Consider the following 18273-nt stretch of genomic DNA (forward strand, 5'->3'; position numbering starts at 1 on the left):
TGAGCTCTGTCCCTACAGAGCCAGTAGGTGGGCACCATATCTGAGTCTCCTGGATTAACCTGGATAACACTGTTTGCCCTGCCCTCTGATTCTCTGAGACCCTGCCCCACACAACTTGCAGGCCCACCCAAGCCGTTTCTAGTGACTTTTTCATACAAATGGCCTCTCTTCACTCATGTTTTGGACTTTCCTAAAATCTCTCAAACAAGCAGCATTTGGCTTCTATGTACCCCTTACCTCTTGCTAAGTGGCTCCAGGCCTGGCACTAGTAGCAGCCAGCCCTTGTTCACAGCCTGACCTCTCCCAGGCACCTTCAAGTCCAGCACAAGTAGCAGCCATCTGCAGAGGGCTCTGTAGCTCATGCCAGGTGGTCCTGGGCAGGACACAGGCAGTGGCTGACCTTGGCTAGTACACCTGGTAGACAGCTTCAGGCCATGCAGATTATAACCCAAATACCTCCCGAGCTACACACTCAATGGGCATACTCAGTGGGCACCAAAGCCCCACTGAAGCTATCCTGCTCTGTGGTGTTGGCCCCTACACAGCAGCTCCTTCACTGTAGTTGCAGCTGGTCCTTGCAGCCCATTAGCCTGGGAGTCAGTCCCTCCCAGTGACGTGCCAATGGCAATCAAGGCTCAACTACAACCTGAGGATACTCAGGGCCCACATGGGGGAGAAGAGGCAACTGGAGTGCCCAGCTCAGGTGACTGAGAAGAATGTGCTGCTGAACCCTATAGGACACCTACTACATAAGGCCACTCTACCAAGACTGAGAGATGCAGCAGCTGTATCTAATATACAGAAACAAACACAGGGAAGCAGCCAAAATGAGGAGATAAAGAACCATGTCCCAAATGAAAAAAACAACAGAATTCCATAAGAACTAAATGAAATAGAGGCAAGCAAACCACCAGATATAGAGTTCAAAACAATGGCTATAAGGATGCTCAAGAAACTTAGTGAAAACTTCAACAGCATAAAAAAGAACATGGAAATCATACCAAAAAACCAATCAGAAATGAAGAATACATTAACTGGCACAAAATACTCAAAATGATTAAAAACAAGAACCTACAACCAAGGTAACTCTTCCCAGGAAAGCTATCATTTAGAAGGCAAATAGATTCCCAGACAAGAAAAACTAAAGGACTTCATTACCACCAAACCAGTATTATGAGAACTGTTAAAGAGTCTTCTGTAAGAAGAAAAAGAGATCAAAATTATGAATAACAAAACAGCAACAAACATACATTTATCAATAATTACTTTAAATGCAAATGGATTAAATGCTTCAATCACAAGATATATGGTGACAGAATGGGTAATAAAACAAGACCCTCACATATGCTGTCTACAAGAGACTCACTCCAGATCAAAAGACACAAAGACTGAAAGTAAAGGGTTGGAAAAAGGTATTTCATGAAAATGGAAACAAGTCCAGCTGGCATGGCTCAGAGGTTGAGCATTGACCTCTGATCTAGGTGATTGTGGTTTGATTCCCAGTCAGGGCACATGCCTGGGTTGCGGGCTTGATCCCCAAGAGGGTGTGCAGGACGTAGCTGATCAATGATTCTCTCTCATCATTGATTTCTCTCTCTTTCTCTCTGAAATCAATAAAAACATTAAAAAAGAAAGAAAGAAAATGGAAACAAGCAAACTAAACAAGCTGGGGTAGTGATACACCAGACAAAATAGACTTTAAAACAAAGACAAAAAAGGACCAAGTAACTCCACTTCTGGTTATTTATCCAAAGAAATCCAAAACATTAAATTGAAAAGACATATCTTTATTGTAGCACTATTTACAATAGCCAAGATATGGAAGCAGCCTGGGTGTCCATCATTAGCTGAGTGGATAAAGAAGTGGTGCATATATACAATGGAACATGATTCAGCCATATAGAAAGGATGAAATCTTGCCACCTGCAACAACGTGGATGGGATCTAGAGGGTATTACACACTAAGTGAAATAAGTCAGACAAAGTCAAATGCCAGGCAATTTCACTTACATGTGGAATATAAAGACAAAAATAAAGGAGCAAGCTGAACAGAAACAGACTCATAGGTACAGAGAACATTTTGATGGTTGCCAGATGGGAGGGGAGTTGTGGGGATGAGTGAAAAAGGTGAAGGGATTTAGAAGTACAAATTGGTAGTTACACGACAGTCACAGGGATGTAAGTATAGCAAGGGAATATAGTCAATATTATTGTAATAACTATGCATTGTGTCAGATGGGTACTAGATTTATTGGGGTGATCACTTTGTAAGTTATATAAATGTCTAATCATGGGATGGCACACCTAAAGGTAATATAGTAGTGTATCAATTGTAATTTAAAAATAAAAAAAGTAAAAGATACAGTTTTCCAAGCAAAAAAAATTCAAAGTATTTCATCCTAGTTAGAGCACAGAGATGTTGTATATAACTACATTTACATTGGATTTATATGAAGAATAAAATGCTAATATTTACTACGCTTCTCATTTTATAATTCATGATAAAATCTATTTATAATAAATATTTTTGAGTTGTGAATCTAAATGTTTTCCTAATGTTCTGAAGGTCACCAATACCAAATTAAGTGTGAAAACTAAAACCCCAGGATAAATAAGTGAGTATTTTGATGAAATGATTTCCTTGATTTAGTAAAAAAACCAAATACATGTAAAAGAATACATGAGCGCTCTGGCTGGGTGACTTGGCTGGAGTGTTGTCCCATCCACCAAAAGGTTGTGGGTTCGATCCCCAGTCAGGGCACATCCAGGAGGCAATTAATTGATGTTTCTCTCTCTAAAAATAAATAAACATGTCCTCGAGTGAGGATTCAAAAAAAAAAAAAAAAAAAATCAGAAAATTCTTTTTGTATAAATTTCCACTGTTATTTCAACAAATTGGGTTTGTATAAAAATAAATAAGTCCTTGCCCTGGCTGGTATGGCTCAGTTGGTTGGGCACCATCCTATGCACTGAAAGGTTGCTGGTTCGATTTCCAGTCAGGGCACATGTCCAGTAGGGAGCATGAAGGAGGCAGCTGATTAATGTTTCACTCTTACAGTGATGTGTGTGTGTGTCTCTCTCTCTCTCCCTTCAATCAATAAAAATCAATTAAAAAATAAATGAAAAAAATCAATAAAAATATTTAAAGTAAATAATAAATAAGTAAATAAATAAATAAGTCCTTATGAATGGCTTCCTACCTGCAAGGGAGTCATGCTAGGTGATATGGGGTTGGGTACAAGATGGAAACTAGACTATGCATGCCTTCAAGAAGTTACAATCCAAAAGTCTGAATAATGGAAGCACTTCAATAACCTCAACACCAGGCTAGATCAGCTACACACATAAGATAAATATAGAGAGCTGTGAGGGTTAAAAGAAGTGGGAGGAAACAGGACAAGCTTGAAGGAGGAAATGGAATCTGATGACTAGAATTTTGAGAGGCAGAATGGGATGATGGAGGATATATGTGGAAAAAATGATCAAGGGAAAAAAAGTATTGTCATGAAAAAAATCATTTAGTCCTCCCAAGAGACAGGATGAAATAATACCTTGTTTCTCTAATGCACAACATTATAGTTTAGCAAGCAAAATGCGCAAGTGTGAGAAGATGCAATGACTAAGGAACGACAGACTAGTTGTGGGTGAGGCGTCTATGCAGTGTTTCCTGAAGGAGGGGAACTTAAAGCATAGGCACGAGGCAGAGAAGGATAGGGCACCTGGATGCCAGTGAGTTGTAAGTAAAAGTTTTTAAGACATGTAATTACAAATTTTACTTTCTTATAGCCATATATAGTCATGTGCCATATAACGCTGTTTTGGTGAATGATGTACCACATACAATGGAGGTATAAATAGAGCCTAACTGTGTGGCAGGCTATACCTTCTAGGTGCGTGTAGTGCACTCTTACGATGTTTGTGCAATGACAATCACCTAATGACACGTCTCAGAACATATCTCTGTTAAGTGGCACATGGCTGTATTAACCGTAGCCTACATATATATATTTAAAACTCTCTATGCACCATAGCCAACACAGAGAGGCCTAAATTCTATATTCACACACAGGAACGTAGGCCTAAGTCCTACTGAGGAAGTTGAACCAAATGGAGGGGAAAAGGCCAAGTAAACAAATATGTGCCAGTGAGGAAAGGAGGCATACGAACCAAATATTGTCACTTGTGCTCTGTTGACACTGTAGCTGAATATTTCATTTTAACCAAACGCTGTATTCCCTAAATAACAACAACTTGTTTTTGAGAGTCAGAGTAAGGTATTTGATGATGATAAACTATGGTCCAATTTTAGCTTTCAGGTACTCTTCATTTCTATATCTCACTCCAAATCCCAGCCATCTTCAGCATTTAAACCCAATACAATTTTTGGACCACAAGAAAAAACTGGAGTTAGGGGCTGTATAGTTCAAGAGCACACTCACAACGTAAGTGTCTGTCATATACTATGAATCCCTGAGCTAAAGCAACTCGCCCAATCTGAATTATGGAATAGGAAATACTCTGCCATTCATTAAAAAAAAAAAAAAAGCCCAATAGCATTTCAAAATTTCAAATAACATTTTATAAATAAATTAAATAAGTACACGAGTGCACACACATACACACAACACATATATGTGATATATAGAAAGAAAGCTAATTACCTCATGATCATGAGTGGCCTGTCTGGCTGCATCTAAAAAATATGGAAGAATAAGAGAACATTAAGTTGAAAACAAAACAGAGAAATAAGTAGACCCAAGGAAACAACCGTGCCAAACCACAAAAACTGCTAGTATATGTAGGCTATCACAACATATGATATTTTCTCTCATGGCTTTGTTAATCAGTTAGTCAACAAAACTTAAAGGGAACACCGTCTGAACAGCAACAAAGTTCTTACCATTGAGAAGAATATGGTGGGAAGGTGAAAACAAAACATATGCCAAAGGCTGTTTGCACAACATTACAGTTTAGTAAGCAAAATGCCCAAGTGTGAGAAGATGCAATGACTAAGGAACGACAGACTAGTTGTGAGTGAGGCATCTTTGCAGTTTCCTGAAGGAGGGGTACTTAAAGCAACACTTGTAAAGCTGGGAGGAACAATTTTAATGAAGAATAAAAGATCCATGAAGACGAGGATCTTGTCTATCTTGTTCACCATTGCTTTCTCAAAGGCTAGGTGAGAGGCTGATAAGTAACAGGAGGTGCTCAATACATATTTTTTGAATGTATGTATACATGCATGCATGCATGAAAAGGATGATTATTTGAGGCTGGGAGAAATGGCACATAAAAAGTTTAGAGGTGTTAAAGCAAGGCAGTTGTGTGGTTTAGTAGACAGGCTTGTTTAGAAACAGAGAAATGCCTAAACTGGGAATTAGAAAAAAAGTACAGACAACTAAAAGTGGTCTTGGAGCAGAAGCCAAATTGTTGATATTGGATATAGAAATCAATTGGAATTTATAAATGAGAGCAATGTGATTTTAATAAAATTTCAAGATGATGCTTATAGATGCTTGTAAGTGAATGCAGTATAATAGAGAAATGATAGGAAGACATCTTTTATATTTATCATTCTAATAGTAGACTTTGTGACACTCATCACACATAATAAACTTCAAATACATTTGGTTCTGGTTCTGATACCTTGCCTTTGAGATTTGCCTTTCTGACGGTCCTGGGTTTTCCTATTGAAGACCTTGTAGGCCTCAGTCTTCTGATACTGCTCCAGTTCCTTCATGTAACGCTCCTTATCTCTGTCTGCTTCATCAAGGTAGCGCTAGGAAAGAAAAGTGGAATTATTTTCAAGAAACAGATCTTATTTAGGTAAAATATCAATGAGCTATTTGAAGAACACAGAGGACAATGAGAACATGGAAAGAAAAGTATATGGGAAATAAGCTTTAAGGGAATTAAAAATATCACATGGATAAAGTATAATCTCTACATTATAAAAGAAATAGGTGATTCTGAGTTTTTATAGACTATTGCCTTTTCTGACTTAATGAAGACAAATTCTACTGAGGTCATTCCAATAAAAAATTCACAAGATGATAATTATTTCTCTAACCCTATATACAGAATTCTACATGGCTACTAGAGTCCTCAAGATGACTGACCACCACATTCAGTCCTCCCAGGAGAAAGGGTGAAATATTACTTTGTTTCTCTAATCCCCAACCCATTCTGAGGGAATGATCTTATACATCAGCTGGCCTTTGAAGAGCCAAAAGAGTGGGACACTAAAGCCAGAAGACACAAAGAACATTAAAAAGAATGACCTCATTCTATGGACCTAAAATGGACTACTATGAGAGAGCTTGTATTACATGCTTTGTGCAATTCATTATTTAAACAAAGTCCATTGATCTACCAGCATAATTTTGTTTAATGCCTTGTCCTTTTCATTCAATTAGGTTTAAGAAATAAAGTAAAAAAATGCTGCTTACAAATGAACATAAACTAGAGTCAGAAATTATGTTAAAAACCTTGTCCCACACAAAAGCCAATGTAGGGGACACCAAACTGGCCAAATCTAGGACAACTTAAGTACTAAAATACTTAAGTACAGTAATACATTATAAACCATTGGGGAAAAAAATTCATATGCCTATACCAATAATAAATAAATATCAACCAAATAAATATATAAATGGACAGAAGAGGAGGGCTCTTGCTTAGATTAGAATGCTGAGGGCCAACTGTTAAGTGTGGAGGGAGTGCTAGGGTTGGAAAGTGATCATTTTGCAACCATCATGGTAAAGACTAGGTCAGGCAAAAGTCATCAATGAATGCTAAATCTGGGGGGAAATTCTGATACTGATATTTGCATGTTCTTAAAATGTTTCTCCATAGACTACCTATTAATTATAAGGGAGAATAAAAAAAACTTTACTGAGTGAGCAAAATGAACATTACCAATGAGAAATGAAAGGTCACTGTGGTACCCTAAGAAGGACACACCACCACTATAGTATTCTAAGAATGCATAACTTCAACCTAATCATGAGGAAACATCAGACAAATAATGAGAAATGTTCAGCTAAAATTAAACAAAAAGAAGGAAGACAAAGAGGGAGAGATTGTATTTTTTTTAAAAATTAATGTGCCTGGCTGGCATTGTTCAGCAGTTGAGCATCAACTTATGATCCAGGAGATCGTGGTTCACTTCCCGGTCAGGGCACATACCTGAGTTGCAGGCTCGATCCCCAGTAGGGGGCATGCAGGAGGCAATGGATCAATGACTCTCTTATCATTGATGTTCCTCTCTCTCTCTCCCTCTCTCTCTCTGAAATCAATAAAAATATATTAAAAAAATTATTAATGTCATAAAAGACAAAGAAGGTTGTGGAAATATTCCACATTAAAGGAATCTAGAGATTTGACTACTAAACACAAAACCTGACCTTAGACTGGAATCTGAACTGGAGGGGAAGGTTTTTTTTCTTAATCCTCACCCAAGGATATGGATATTGATTTCAGAGAGACAGGGAGGGAAACATAGATCAGTTGCCTCCTGTACGAGACTTACCATGGAGTGAACCTGCAACCTAGGTATGTGCCCTGACCTCAAGTTGAACTTGAAACCTTCTGGTGTACGCGGTGATGCTCCAACCAACTGAGCCACTCAGTCAGGGCATGGAGGGGAAAATTTTTATTGAAGAAAAATGTTATATCAACTGATATAATTGGAATATGGATGGTAGATTTGACAAAACTATTGTGTTAATATAAAATTATGAAGTTGATAATTATACTATAGTTATGTAAAAGACCATGTCTATTTTTAGGAAATACACACTATAATATTTAGAGCCATGATGTATATAACTTCTCAAATGATTTTGAAAGAAATAGTGTGCGTGTGTGTACTGTATGAGTGTGTGAGAGACTGTGAGACAGCGTGTGCTGGAAAGTGTGAGCACACAAACAGAGAAATGGGATAAAAGGGTGTTCTTTGTACTATTCTATATTTGTAAGTTTTTGTACATTTGAAATTATTTTCAAATAAAAACTTAAAAAAACAAAAACAAGTACACAGACCCTTGTCCTACCTATCTACTGTTACTTTTGCTTTTTTCTGTATTGTCTGAAAACATTTTAAACAATGAGCATGCATTATGAAATACAAAATTAAGAGAAAAGAGTAACCTATATGTATAACTCACTTCATACATTAGAACTAAAACAATGGATGATATGCACTGCTTTCTATAAGCTTGCTACTATAAACAGAGAGCTTTAAGTTGCAACTTTAATCTGATCTCTCTGAAATTTTTAAAATTCAGTTAATTCCCCAAAGTATTTTTCAATTTGGTAGAAATGAGTATAAAACATAAAAGAAATAGAGGTATCTTTCAGATGCTGAGAATGCTATGAACTTTTAACCCAAAGCCCCTCCCAGAACCATCACTCTGCTTTTGAGACATTTCGGACAGTACATGGCAATCTTGTCCTAATTCCTCTCAAGTCTCTCTGACAAATGGATTTCAGTTTGATAACAGGGTTAATTTCTGCTCTAGAAGAGAAAGAATTCAAGTATACTGGCTTTATTTTCCATAATAGGTTAAATATGCAAGAAATTGCCCTAGCTGATTTGGTCTGGTGGTTAGAGCTTTGGCATGCGGACTGAAGGGTCTCTGGTTCGACTCTGGCCAAGGGTATGTACCTCGGTTGTAGGCTCAACCTGCGGTCTCGCTTGGGGCACATGAGGGAGGCAACCAATCGATGTGTTGTCTCTCTCACATCAATGTTTCTCTCTCTTTCTCTGAAAAGCAATGGAAAAGATGTCCTCGGGTGAAGATTAAAAAAACAACAACAAACCAAACCTAGAACTCTAGTTTAAAAATTTTACTAAAGCAGTAATAACTTTGAAACAAAAATTGTTTTTTTATTGTTCAAGATAATAAAGATGTCCCCTTTTCTCCCCACTAACCTCTTCCACCTGTACACCCCCCCCCCCCCCCCAGTCCCTCACCACCACACTGTCTGTGTCCTTGGGTTATGCATATATGCATATAAATTCTTTGGTTGATCTCTCCCCACCCACACATCCCCACCTTCCCTCTGTGATTTGCCAGTCTGATACATGCTTCCATGTCACTGAATCTATTTTGTTCATTAGTTTATTAAGTTCTTTAGATTCCACATATAAGTGAGATCATGTGATGCTTGTCTTTCTCTGGCTGGTTTATTTTGCTTAGCATAATATTCGCCAGGTCTATCCATACTGTCCCAAAGGGTAAGAGATTGTTCTTCTTTACAGCTGCATAGTATTCCATGGTGTTAATGTCCCCACGGCCTTTTTTATCCACTCATTTACTGATGGGCACTTTTACTGATGGGCACTTGGGCTGTTTCCAGATCTTAGCTATTGTAAATTGTGCTGCTATGAACATAGGGGTGCATGTATTCTTTGTGATTAGTGTTTCAGGATTCTTAGGATATATTCCTAGAAGTGGGATCACTGGGTCAAAAGGCAGGTCCATTTGTAATATTTTGAGGAAATTCTCTATTGTTTTCTACAGTGGCTTCACCAGTCTGCATTGCCAACAGCAGTGTACCAGGGTTTCCCTTCCACATCCTAGCCAGCACATGTCATTTGTTGATGGCAGCCATTCTGCCAGGTGTGAAGTGATACCTCATCGTGGTTTTAATTTGCATCTCTCTGATGATTACGATGTTGAGCATTTTCTCATGTCTCTTGGCCATCTGTATGTCCTCTTTGGAGAAGTGTCTATTCAGGTCCTTTGCCCATTTGTTAATTGGATTGTTTGTCTTCCTTTTGTTGAATTGTATGAGTTTTTTGTACACATTGGAAATTAGTTCCTTATCAGATACATTCTTGGCAAACATGTTCTCCCACATTGTGGGGATCCTTTGTATTTTGAGGCTGATTTCTTTTGCTGTGCAGAAGCTTTTTAGTTTGATCTAGTCCTATTTATTTTTTTCTTTTGTTTCTCTTGCCCTAGGAGATGTATCAGTGAAACTTCTACTACATGAGATGTCTGTGACTTTACTGCCTATGTTTTCTTCCAGGATTTTTATGGTTTTGCGACTTACATTTAAGTATTTTACCAATTTTGAATTTATTCTTGTGCATGGAATAAGTTGGTGACCTAGTTTCATTTTTTTGCATGTACCTGCCCAATTTTCCCAATACCATTTATTGAAGAGACTGTCTTTACTCCATTGTATGCTCTTGACTTCTTTGTCAAATATTAAACTGACCATAATGACTTGAGTCTATTTCTGTGGTCTCTGTTCTGTTCCACTGATCTATATGTCTGTTGTTGAACCAATACCAGGTCGTTTTGATTACAATGGCTTTTTAGTACAGTTAGATATCCAGTAAAGTGATCCCTCAAATTCTGTTCTTCTTTCTCAAGATGGCTGTAGCTATTTGGAGTCTTTTTTGGTTTCATATAAATTTTTGGAATATTTGTCCTATCTCTGTGAAATATGCTGTTGTTATTTTAATAGGAACTGCATTGAATCTATAGATTGCTTTTAGTATGGACATTTTAATATTAATTCTTCTAATTCATGAGCATGGTGTATACTTCCACTTGTTTATATCTGCCTCTATTTCTTTTTTTTTGTCCTGTAGTTTTCCGAGTACAGGTCTTTTATATCCTTGGTTTATTCCGAGGTATCTCATTTTTTTAGTTGCAATGGTAAATGCTATTGTTTTTGTAGTTTCTTTTTCTGAGAGTTCACTGTTGATATATAAAAATGCTATTGATTTCCGGATGTTAATTTTGCTGAATTCATTTGTCAAATCTAGTAGTACTTTGATGGAGTCTTCAGGGTTTTCTATGTATAATATCATGTCATCTATAAATAATGACAATTTTACTTCCTCCTTTCCAATTTGGATACCTTTTGTTTCCTTCCTGTCTGATGGCTGTGGCAAGGACTTTCAGTACTATGTTGAATAAGAGTGGTGAAAGTGGACATCCCTGTCTTTTTCCTGTTTTTAAGAGAAATGGTTTTAGTTTTTTAAAAAAATATATCTTTATTGATTTCAGAGAGAGGAAAGGAGAGAGAGAGAGACAGAAACATCAATGATGAGAGAGTCATTGACTGAGCCCACAACCAGGGCATGTGCCCTGACCGGGAATCGAACTCCGATCGCGTGGATCCTAGGCCGATGCTCAACCGCTGAGGCACGCCCGGCCGGGCGAGAAATGGTTTTAGTTTTTGACCATTATCATGTTGGCTGTAGGTCTGTCGTACATGGCCTTTATTATGTTGAGGTATGTTCCCTCTATTCCCACTTTGCTGAGAGTTTTTATCAGAAATAGGTGCTGGATTTTGTCGAATGCCTTTTCTGAATCTATTGATCATATGATTTTTGTCCATTTTGTTTATGTGATGTATCACATTTATTGATTTGTGAATGTTATACCAGCCTTGCAAACCTGGAATAAATCCCACTTGGTCATGGTATATGTTCTTTTTAATGTATTGCTGGATCCGGTTTGTTAGTATTTTAGTGAGGATTTTAGCATCTATTTTCATTAAGGATATTGGTCTGTAATTTTCTTTCTTTGTTGTGTCTTTATCTGGTTTTGAGATTAGGAATTTGTCCATTTCACCAAGGCTGTCCAGTTTGTTGGAATATACTTAGTCACAGTATTTTCTTATGATCCTTTGTATTTCTCTTGGGTCAGTTGTTATGATGCCTCTTTCATTTCTGATTATATTTAATTGGGTCCTCTCTCTGTTTATTGGTGAGTACGGCTAAATTTCATCAATCTTATTTATCTTTTCAAAGAACCAGCTCTTGGCTTCATTGTTTTATTGTATTTTTTTTCAGTCTCTATGTCATTAATTTCTGTTTTGATCTTTGTTTCCTTCCTTCTACTTCCTAAGGGCTTTTCTTGCTGGTCTCTAATTCTTTTAGTTGTTGTGTTACATGGTTTAGTAGAGCTTTTGCTTGTTTCTTGAGGTAGGCCTGTACTGCTATGAACTTTCCTCTCAGGACTGCTTTTGCTGTGTCCCACAGATTTGGGGTGGTTGTCTGTTCATTTTTGTTTTTTTTCCAGGAGGTGTTTGATTTCTTCCTTCATCTCATTGGTAACCCAATCACTGTTTAATAACATGCTATTTAGCCTCCATGTGTTTGAATATTTTTTAGTTTTTTTTATAGTGATTGATTCCTAGTTTCATGGCACTGTGATCCGAGAAGATGCATGATATGATTTCAACATTCTTGAATTTGTAAAGACTTGCTTTGTGTCTATCATGTGTTCTATATTTGAGAATGTTCCATGTGTACTTGAGAAGAATGTATATTCTGTTGCTTTGGGATGAAATGTCCTGTAAATGTCAATTAAATTCATTAGATCTAGTGTGTCATTTAAGGTATCTGCTTCCCTGTTGATTTTTGGTCTTGATGATCTGTCCAATGATGACAGTGGGGTGTGAAGTTCCCCCACTATGACTGTGTTGCTGTCAATCTTCCTCTTAAAGTACACCACGAAAATTTTTATATATTTAGGTGCTCCCACATTGGGTGCATATGTATTTATAAAGGTTATTTCCTCCTTTTGAATTGAACCCTTTAGTATTATGTAGTGACCTTCTTTGTCTCTTGTTATGGTCTTTATTTTAAAGTCTATTTTGTGAGAAGTAAGTATTGCTACTCCAGCTTTTTTTTTGTTTCCACCTGCATGGACTATTTGTTTTCAGCCAGTGTGAATCTTTTGCTTTCAGGTGGGTGTCTTGTAGACAGCATATATATGGGTCCTGTTTTCTTATCCATTCAGCTACCCTGTGCCTTTTGATTAGAGAATTTAATATGTGTACATTTAAGGTTACTACTGATATATACTTATTTAATGCCATTAAAAAAAAAGTATCTGTACTGATTTCAGAGAGAGGAAGGGAGAGGGAGAGAGATATAAACATCAATGATGAGTCATTGTTCGGCTGCCTCCTGCATGACCCCATGGGGATTGACCCCACAACCTGGGCATGTGCCCTGACCAGGAATTGAACTGCGATCTCCCGGATCATAGGTTGATGCTCAACCACTGAGCCATGCCCAGCTGGGCTTTTTAAAAAATATATCTTTATTGATTTCAGAGAGAGGAAAAGAGGGGGAGAGAGAGCCAGAAACATCAATGATGAGAGAGTCACTGATCAAGCCCACAACCCGGGCATGTGCCCTGACCGGGAATCGAACCCCAATCGCCTGGATCCCAGGTCGACGCTCAACCACTGAGCCACGCCCGGCCGGGCCTGGCTGGGCTTTTTAACGCATTTTCCCCCCTTTAATCCAGTGTACCTTGCTCTCAGTATTTCTTCTTAAAGCAGTTCTCTTAGCATTTCTTGCAATGCTGATTCAGTCACACTGAACTCCTTTAGCGTTCTTTTATTTGGGAAGCTCTTTATTTCACCTTTAATTTTAAATGATCGCCTTGCTTTATAAAGCAGTCTTGGTTACAGGTTCTTGCTTATCATTACTTTGAGAGCTTCATGCCACTCCCTTCTGGCCTTATGTGTATCTGTTGAGAAACCTGCTGTCAGTCTTATGGGGGTTCCCTTGTAGGTCACTGCTTGTCTCTCTCTTGCAGCTCTTAATGTTTTCTCTTATTCCTTGACATCTGCCATTTTAATTATGATGTGTCTTGGAGTGGGTCTCTTTGGGTTCCTCTTGTTTGGAGCCCTCTTCCTGAACTTGTACAGCTTTCTCCCTCAACAGTTTAGGGAAGTTTTCTGTTATTATTTCCTCCATCAAGTTCTCTATCTCTTGCTCACTTTCCTCCCACTCTGGGATCCCTGTGATGCAAATGTTGTTATGCTTCATGTTGTCCCAAAGCTCCCTTCGACTGTCCTCATGCTTTTTAAGTGTTTTTTCTTTTTGCTGCTCTGATTGTTTTTTTTTCTACCTTATCTTCTAAGTCACTTATTCTATCCTCTGCTTCATTGAGTCTGCTTTTAATGTCTTTCAGCATATTCTTGATATCAGATATAGTATTCTTCATTTCTGCCTAGTTCTTATTTATGATATTTAGGTCTTTTTTTCATGTTTTCACTAAGTTCTTGGACTTTCCATTAAGTGTCTTGTAATTCTCATTAAGCCTCTTTATAACTATTACACTGAACTCTATTTCTAATAACTTGCTTAACTCCACCTCATCCTGGCCTTTTTCTGGTGATGTTTCCTCTTCCTTAGTTTGGGGGTTGTTTCTTTGCCTCCCCATTTTAGTGGCTCTTAGTGTTTGTATCTGTGTATTAGATAGATTTACTGTCTACCAGTCTTGTGGGTAGGGATCTTGTAGTTTACATCCAGTGGAGCCTAGAGGTGTGTTTTCCTTATGCTTCTGAGCTATTTATTCTAGGTGTGTCCCTTTTGAGGGTTTCCCTTTTGTGGGTTCTTTGGCCTCTTCTGTTGTGACTGAGTCTAGGCTGTTGCTGAATGGTTCTTGGGAGGACTCTCCTCTCAGGCTGGCTAACTGTGTGGCTCAGCCCCAACCATATCGTGTGAGCTGTTGTACAGGTGCTGGCAAGGCAATACAAAACACAACCAAACTGACAGGAAACAAGCAGTATCTTAGAAAATATCCTGACAATCACAATGAAAACGTCTCTGGAGAAAGTATAATTGGGGGAGTGAAGTGAGAACACAAATGCTAAAGGGAAAAAAAAAATATATATATATATAGAGAGAGAGAGAAAAAAAAGGGTATTATTGCTAATAAAGAAAAATAAAATAAAAAGTAAAAAATAGAGAAGCTACTGGGAGATAAAAGGGGCAGAGAAAAGATTGTGAAGGAAGGGTGAGCAAAAAATTAAGGGTAGAGAGTTGGAATAGGAAAATAGCTCAAAAAGAAAAAATAAAGGTAAAATAAACAAACAGAAACGAATATAAAGACAGGAAGACAGAATAAAAGGGTTCGAAGAAAAAAGAAAAAGTTACGCCAATGGAACAAGAAGAGAGGGAGCGATAAAGCAAGGGCAGGGAAGGTGTCCAATAAGAGATTTGGGTGAACCATAGAGAAAAGCAGTAAACTTATTGGTTATAATGATAATATCTCAGCAGTAAAGCAGAGAATATCAAGAAAATGTTGATAACAGAACAAAAAACAAAACTAAGTAAAACAAAAGGAAAGGAAAACAAATTAAAAAAAAATTAAAACCATTCAAAAAATTTAAAAAGAAATTTTCTACAAAAAAAAAAAAAAAAAGTCCGTCAGGTGTGTTTCACCTGGGCAGCTTATGTTGTCTGAGGCTTACTGTTTTGCACGCTGATTTCAGTTCTCCTGGGAGGTAACTGTGTATCAGGCAATGTCAGGAGCTCTCCAGTTTTGGCTCTGGTGTCCTTAAGTAGTTGGCTTATCTGAGGCTCTCTGTGGACCACCTCCATTTGTCAGCTATTTTGCATCTCCCTTGTGGTTGCCTGGTCTTACTCCAGAGTCATCTGAAGAGTCTTCATGGTGCAGGCCAGTTAATTTAGCTCAGGATATTTCTCCCTTTAATTAGAGGTTTCGCTTTCAGGCACTCACTGTGGGGAAATTAGTCTCTGCTTCACAGCCAACTCCTCAGTCTCTACCCTAGCCTCCAATTCTAGTTCCCCATAAAATGGCCTGCTGCAGGTTCAGACTGAATTCAGTTGGTTGCCTTTTCTGTAAGGGCAGTTTCAGTAGCCTGGGCTCAGTGGGTTCAATTAAAAAAAAAAATTCTGGTGAGCACTTTCCCTTCCCAGCGCCAGCAAGGGTCTTAAACTTTTCCTTCAGTTCCCAAACAATAGTCCCTCAGAGTCCTATTCTTGTTCTGTCGTCCTGTGAGCTGTTCTCCCTGCTCCCTCAGGACTGTGCCCTGTGGGGGATATCTGGGACTCCAGTGGGCCGAAATAGCTTCTTTCCTGTAGGGGTTGGTGCTCCTAGCCTGCAGGAGAGGTAGGCATGCTTTGACCCTCCTTTTCCAGATCTGGTTGGCTGATCTCACAGAGTGCTCATTTCAAACTCTCTACAATGCAGGCACAAATCCCAGCTTTCGCTGGTCTGTCTACCGAATGCAAGGCAGGGAGGCAGATGCTCGTTCAGCAATCAAAAACTCAAAAATGCACAAAGCAACAAACAAGCAGAGAATCCGCCCTCCGAGGTTCTTGTGTCCCTGCAACTTGGTACCAGCAGGAGGGGTCACAAAGTAAATCTCATGCAGGTCTGCTGCACAGCTGAACACAGGTAAAGTTGGGGCAACTCCTTACGCACTATGCTGGCTCCTCTCAGAGCAGGTCAAAAATCTCCGATCCATCCCACGAGGAGCTCTGGCAGATGGAGACCCAGTCCACTGCGCAGGCAGCTCCGGTTCCTTTCTGGCCCTGGAAGGGCTCTTTCCCTTCCCCATGCCACACAGTTCAAATGCTTTCTGGGGCTCTACACAATGCCTTACAGGAAAGCAGAAGGTCCCTGTAGGTGGCTACTCAGTGTATTCCTCTGGCTCCTTTATATTTGGAAGCCATACACTGTGGGACAGCCTTTCCAGGGTCTGCACACTGGGTGAAAGACTCCTATCCTAGCTGCCCTCATTAGACGCGCTGTTTCACTGGGAAGGCGAGGTCCCCTCCTCACAGGCACACTGTTCCCCTGGCTCCCTCTGCCGGCCCTGCAGAGGCTCTCCTTCCCTTCTCCTCCAGTCCGGGTCTGAGATCCCAGCTTTTGAATGAAAGTCTACACTCCCAAGTGGAGGGAGCTTTGCAGCCTCTAACTCTAGGGCCTTGGAGCCCAGCACTGGCTTCAGGCGGAACTCCCCCTTTCTATGGCCCCTCTCTTACTAGATTCTATGATGTTTCTTCAGTGCTCCTTACTTGAAATATGTCCACTCAGGTATATTTCTCTTGTTTTTCCCAGCTGGTTACGCAGTATTTTTGTGGTAGATCGTGTCCATGGCTTGGAGCAAGGGCACTTTGCTTCTTGTCAAGAGTTCTGCCATCTTCCCTCTCCCCACAAAAAATCTTACGTGAACAGAATTATATCAAATGACCTTTTCTCATTTAACTCATGACTTTTCATTGAATTTAGTGGAATAAATTACATTGACAAACTTCTTAATACTGAAAAACTACAAAAATCTTATGTGAACTCTCAGCATACCAATTAAACACCAGTGTAGCTGCTTTGTTTGAAAGCCCCTCCTGCTCACACCCTGCAGCAGACCCTGAAAGAGTATAAAAACTACTGTGCTATAGAAGAGAGCTATGCAGGACACTGACAGGCACATGTCAAAACTGAAGAAACAGCTATCCAACCTCTCTGCTTTCCTGAAATTATTTCTGAGTTATAATCAAAACTAAGCTAAGGATCAGGAATAGAAAAAATTACCTGTTTTTCCTCAGGAGGCAGTTTACTCCATTCATTGCCTAACATTCTTGTGATTTCTGGAAATGGGACTTCTGGTCTCTTTGCTCGAAGCTGTTCTCTACGTTCATTCATGAACCGAACATATCCCGTAAGGGGAGATTTGGGTGCATTGCTGTCTCGAAGAGGTTTCTTCCTCTTTCTTCCTTTGGACCACCCTCCTCGTTTACTTCTTTGCTATAACAAGATAAAATAAAAACCAAAACCAAATTACAACAACAAAAATGTCCCCAAATAACACCAGAGTTGCATTTTCTCGCTATTAGGACCCTGGATATTCAAAGCTCTCCATATCTGTCATACGTACAAATAACTGCAATGCATTTTTCAAGAGTGGACTGCAGGTGGTTCACCTATAGACCCTTTTATGTACCACACTACAAACTGATGCACTAAGGACATATTCTAGTGCTAATCTCAAGAGATGAGAATAAGGGGTGTCATGATCACTCAAGCTTTGGCTTTCATGTATACTTAACAAGTCCTGACTCCCAATAGGAAAATTCTAAAGAAATGCAGCATATACACAGCACTGTGCCAGAAAAGTAGAAATGTCACAGTAGATCAGAATAAGATGTAACACACACTGGGCAAGCAAAGAGACAAGTTGTAGCATAGGGATAAAATTTATTCATGAAACCCTGGCCGGTACGGCTCAGTGGACTGAGTGTCATCCTGTACACTGAAAGGTCACTGGTTTGATTCCCGGTCAGGGCTCATATCCAGGCTGTGGGTCCAATCCCCAGCTGGCATACATGTGGGAGGCAACCGATTGTTGTTTCTCTCACATCGATGTTTCTTACTCTCTCTCTCCCCTTCTCCCTTCCTCTCTCTTTAAAAAATCAATAAAAACATATTTAACGAAAATTATTCATGAAGGGTGTTTCTCATTGACACCACTCAA

At 39.1% G+C, this 18273-nt stretch overlaps 1 protein-coding gene across 1 annotated transcript in view; it reads right to left on the bottom strand.

The window, feature by feature from the left end:
- The window catches only part of HMG20A (high mobility group 20A), a 91499-nt gene that overhangs the window by 23038 nt on the left and 50188 nt on the right, over window positions 1–18273 (bottom strand). Inside the window, exons 4-6 of the mRNA XM_081150976.1 lie at window positions 17334–17546; window positions 5647–5779; window positions 4662–4693 (exon numbers count right to left, since the gene is read on the bottom strand). Of these exons, the coding sequence (XP_081007102.1) occupies window positions 4662–4693; window positions 5647–5779; window positions 17334–17546 (378 nt within the window). The remainder of the gene's footprint in view (window positions 1–4661; window positions 4694–5646; window positions 5780–17333; window positions 17547–18273) is intronic.

The sequence above is a fragment of the Miniopterus schreibersii genome (genome assembly GCF_964146895.1).
Source record: "Miniopterus schreibersii genome assembly, chromosome: 1".
Taxonomy (NCBI): domain Eukaryota; kingdom Metazoa; phylum Chordata; class Mammalia; order Chiroptera; family Miniopteridae; genus Miniopterus; species Miniopterus schreibersii.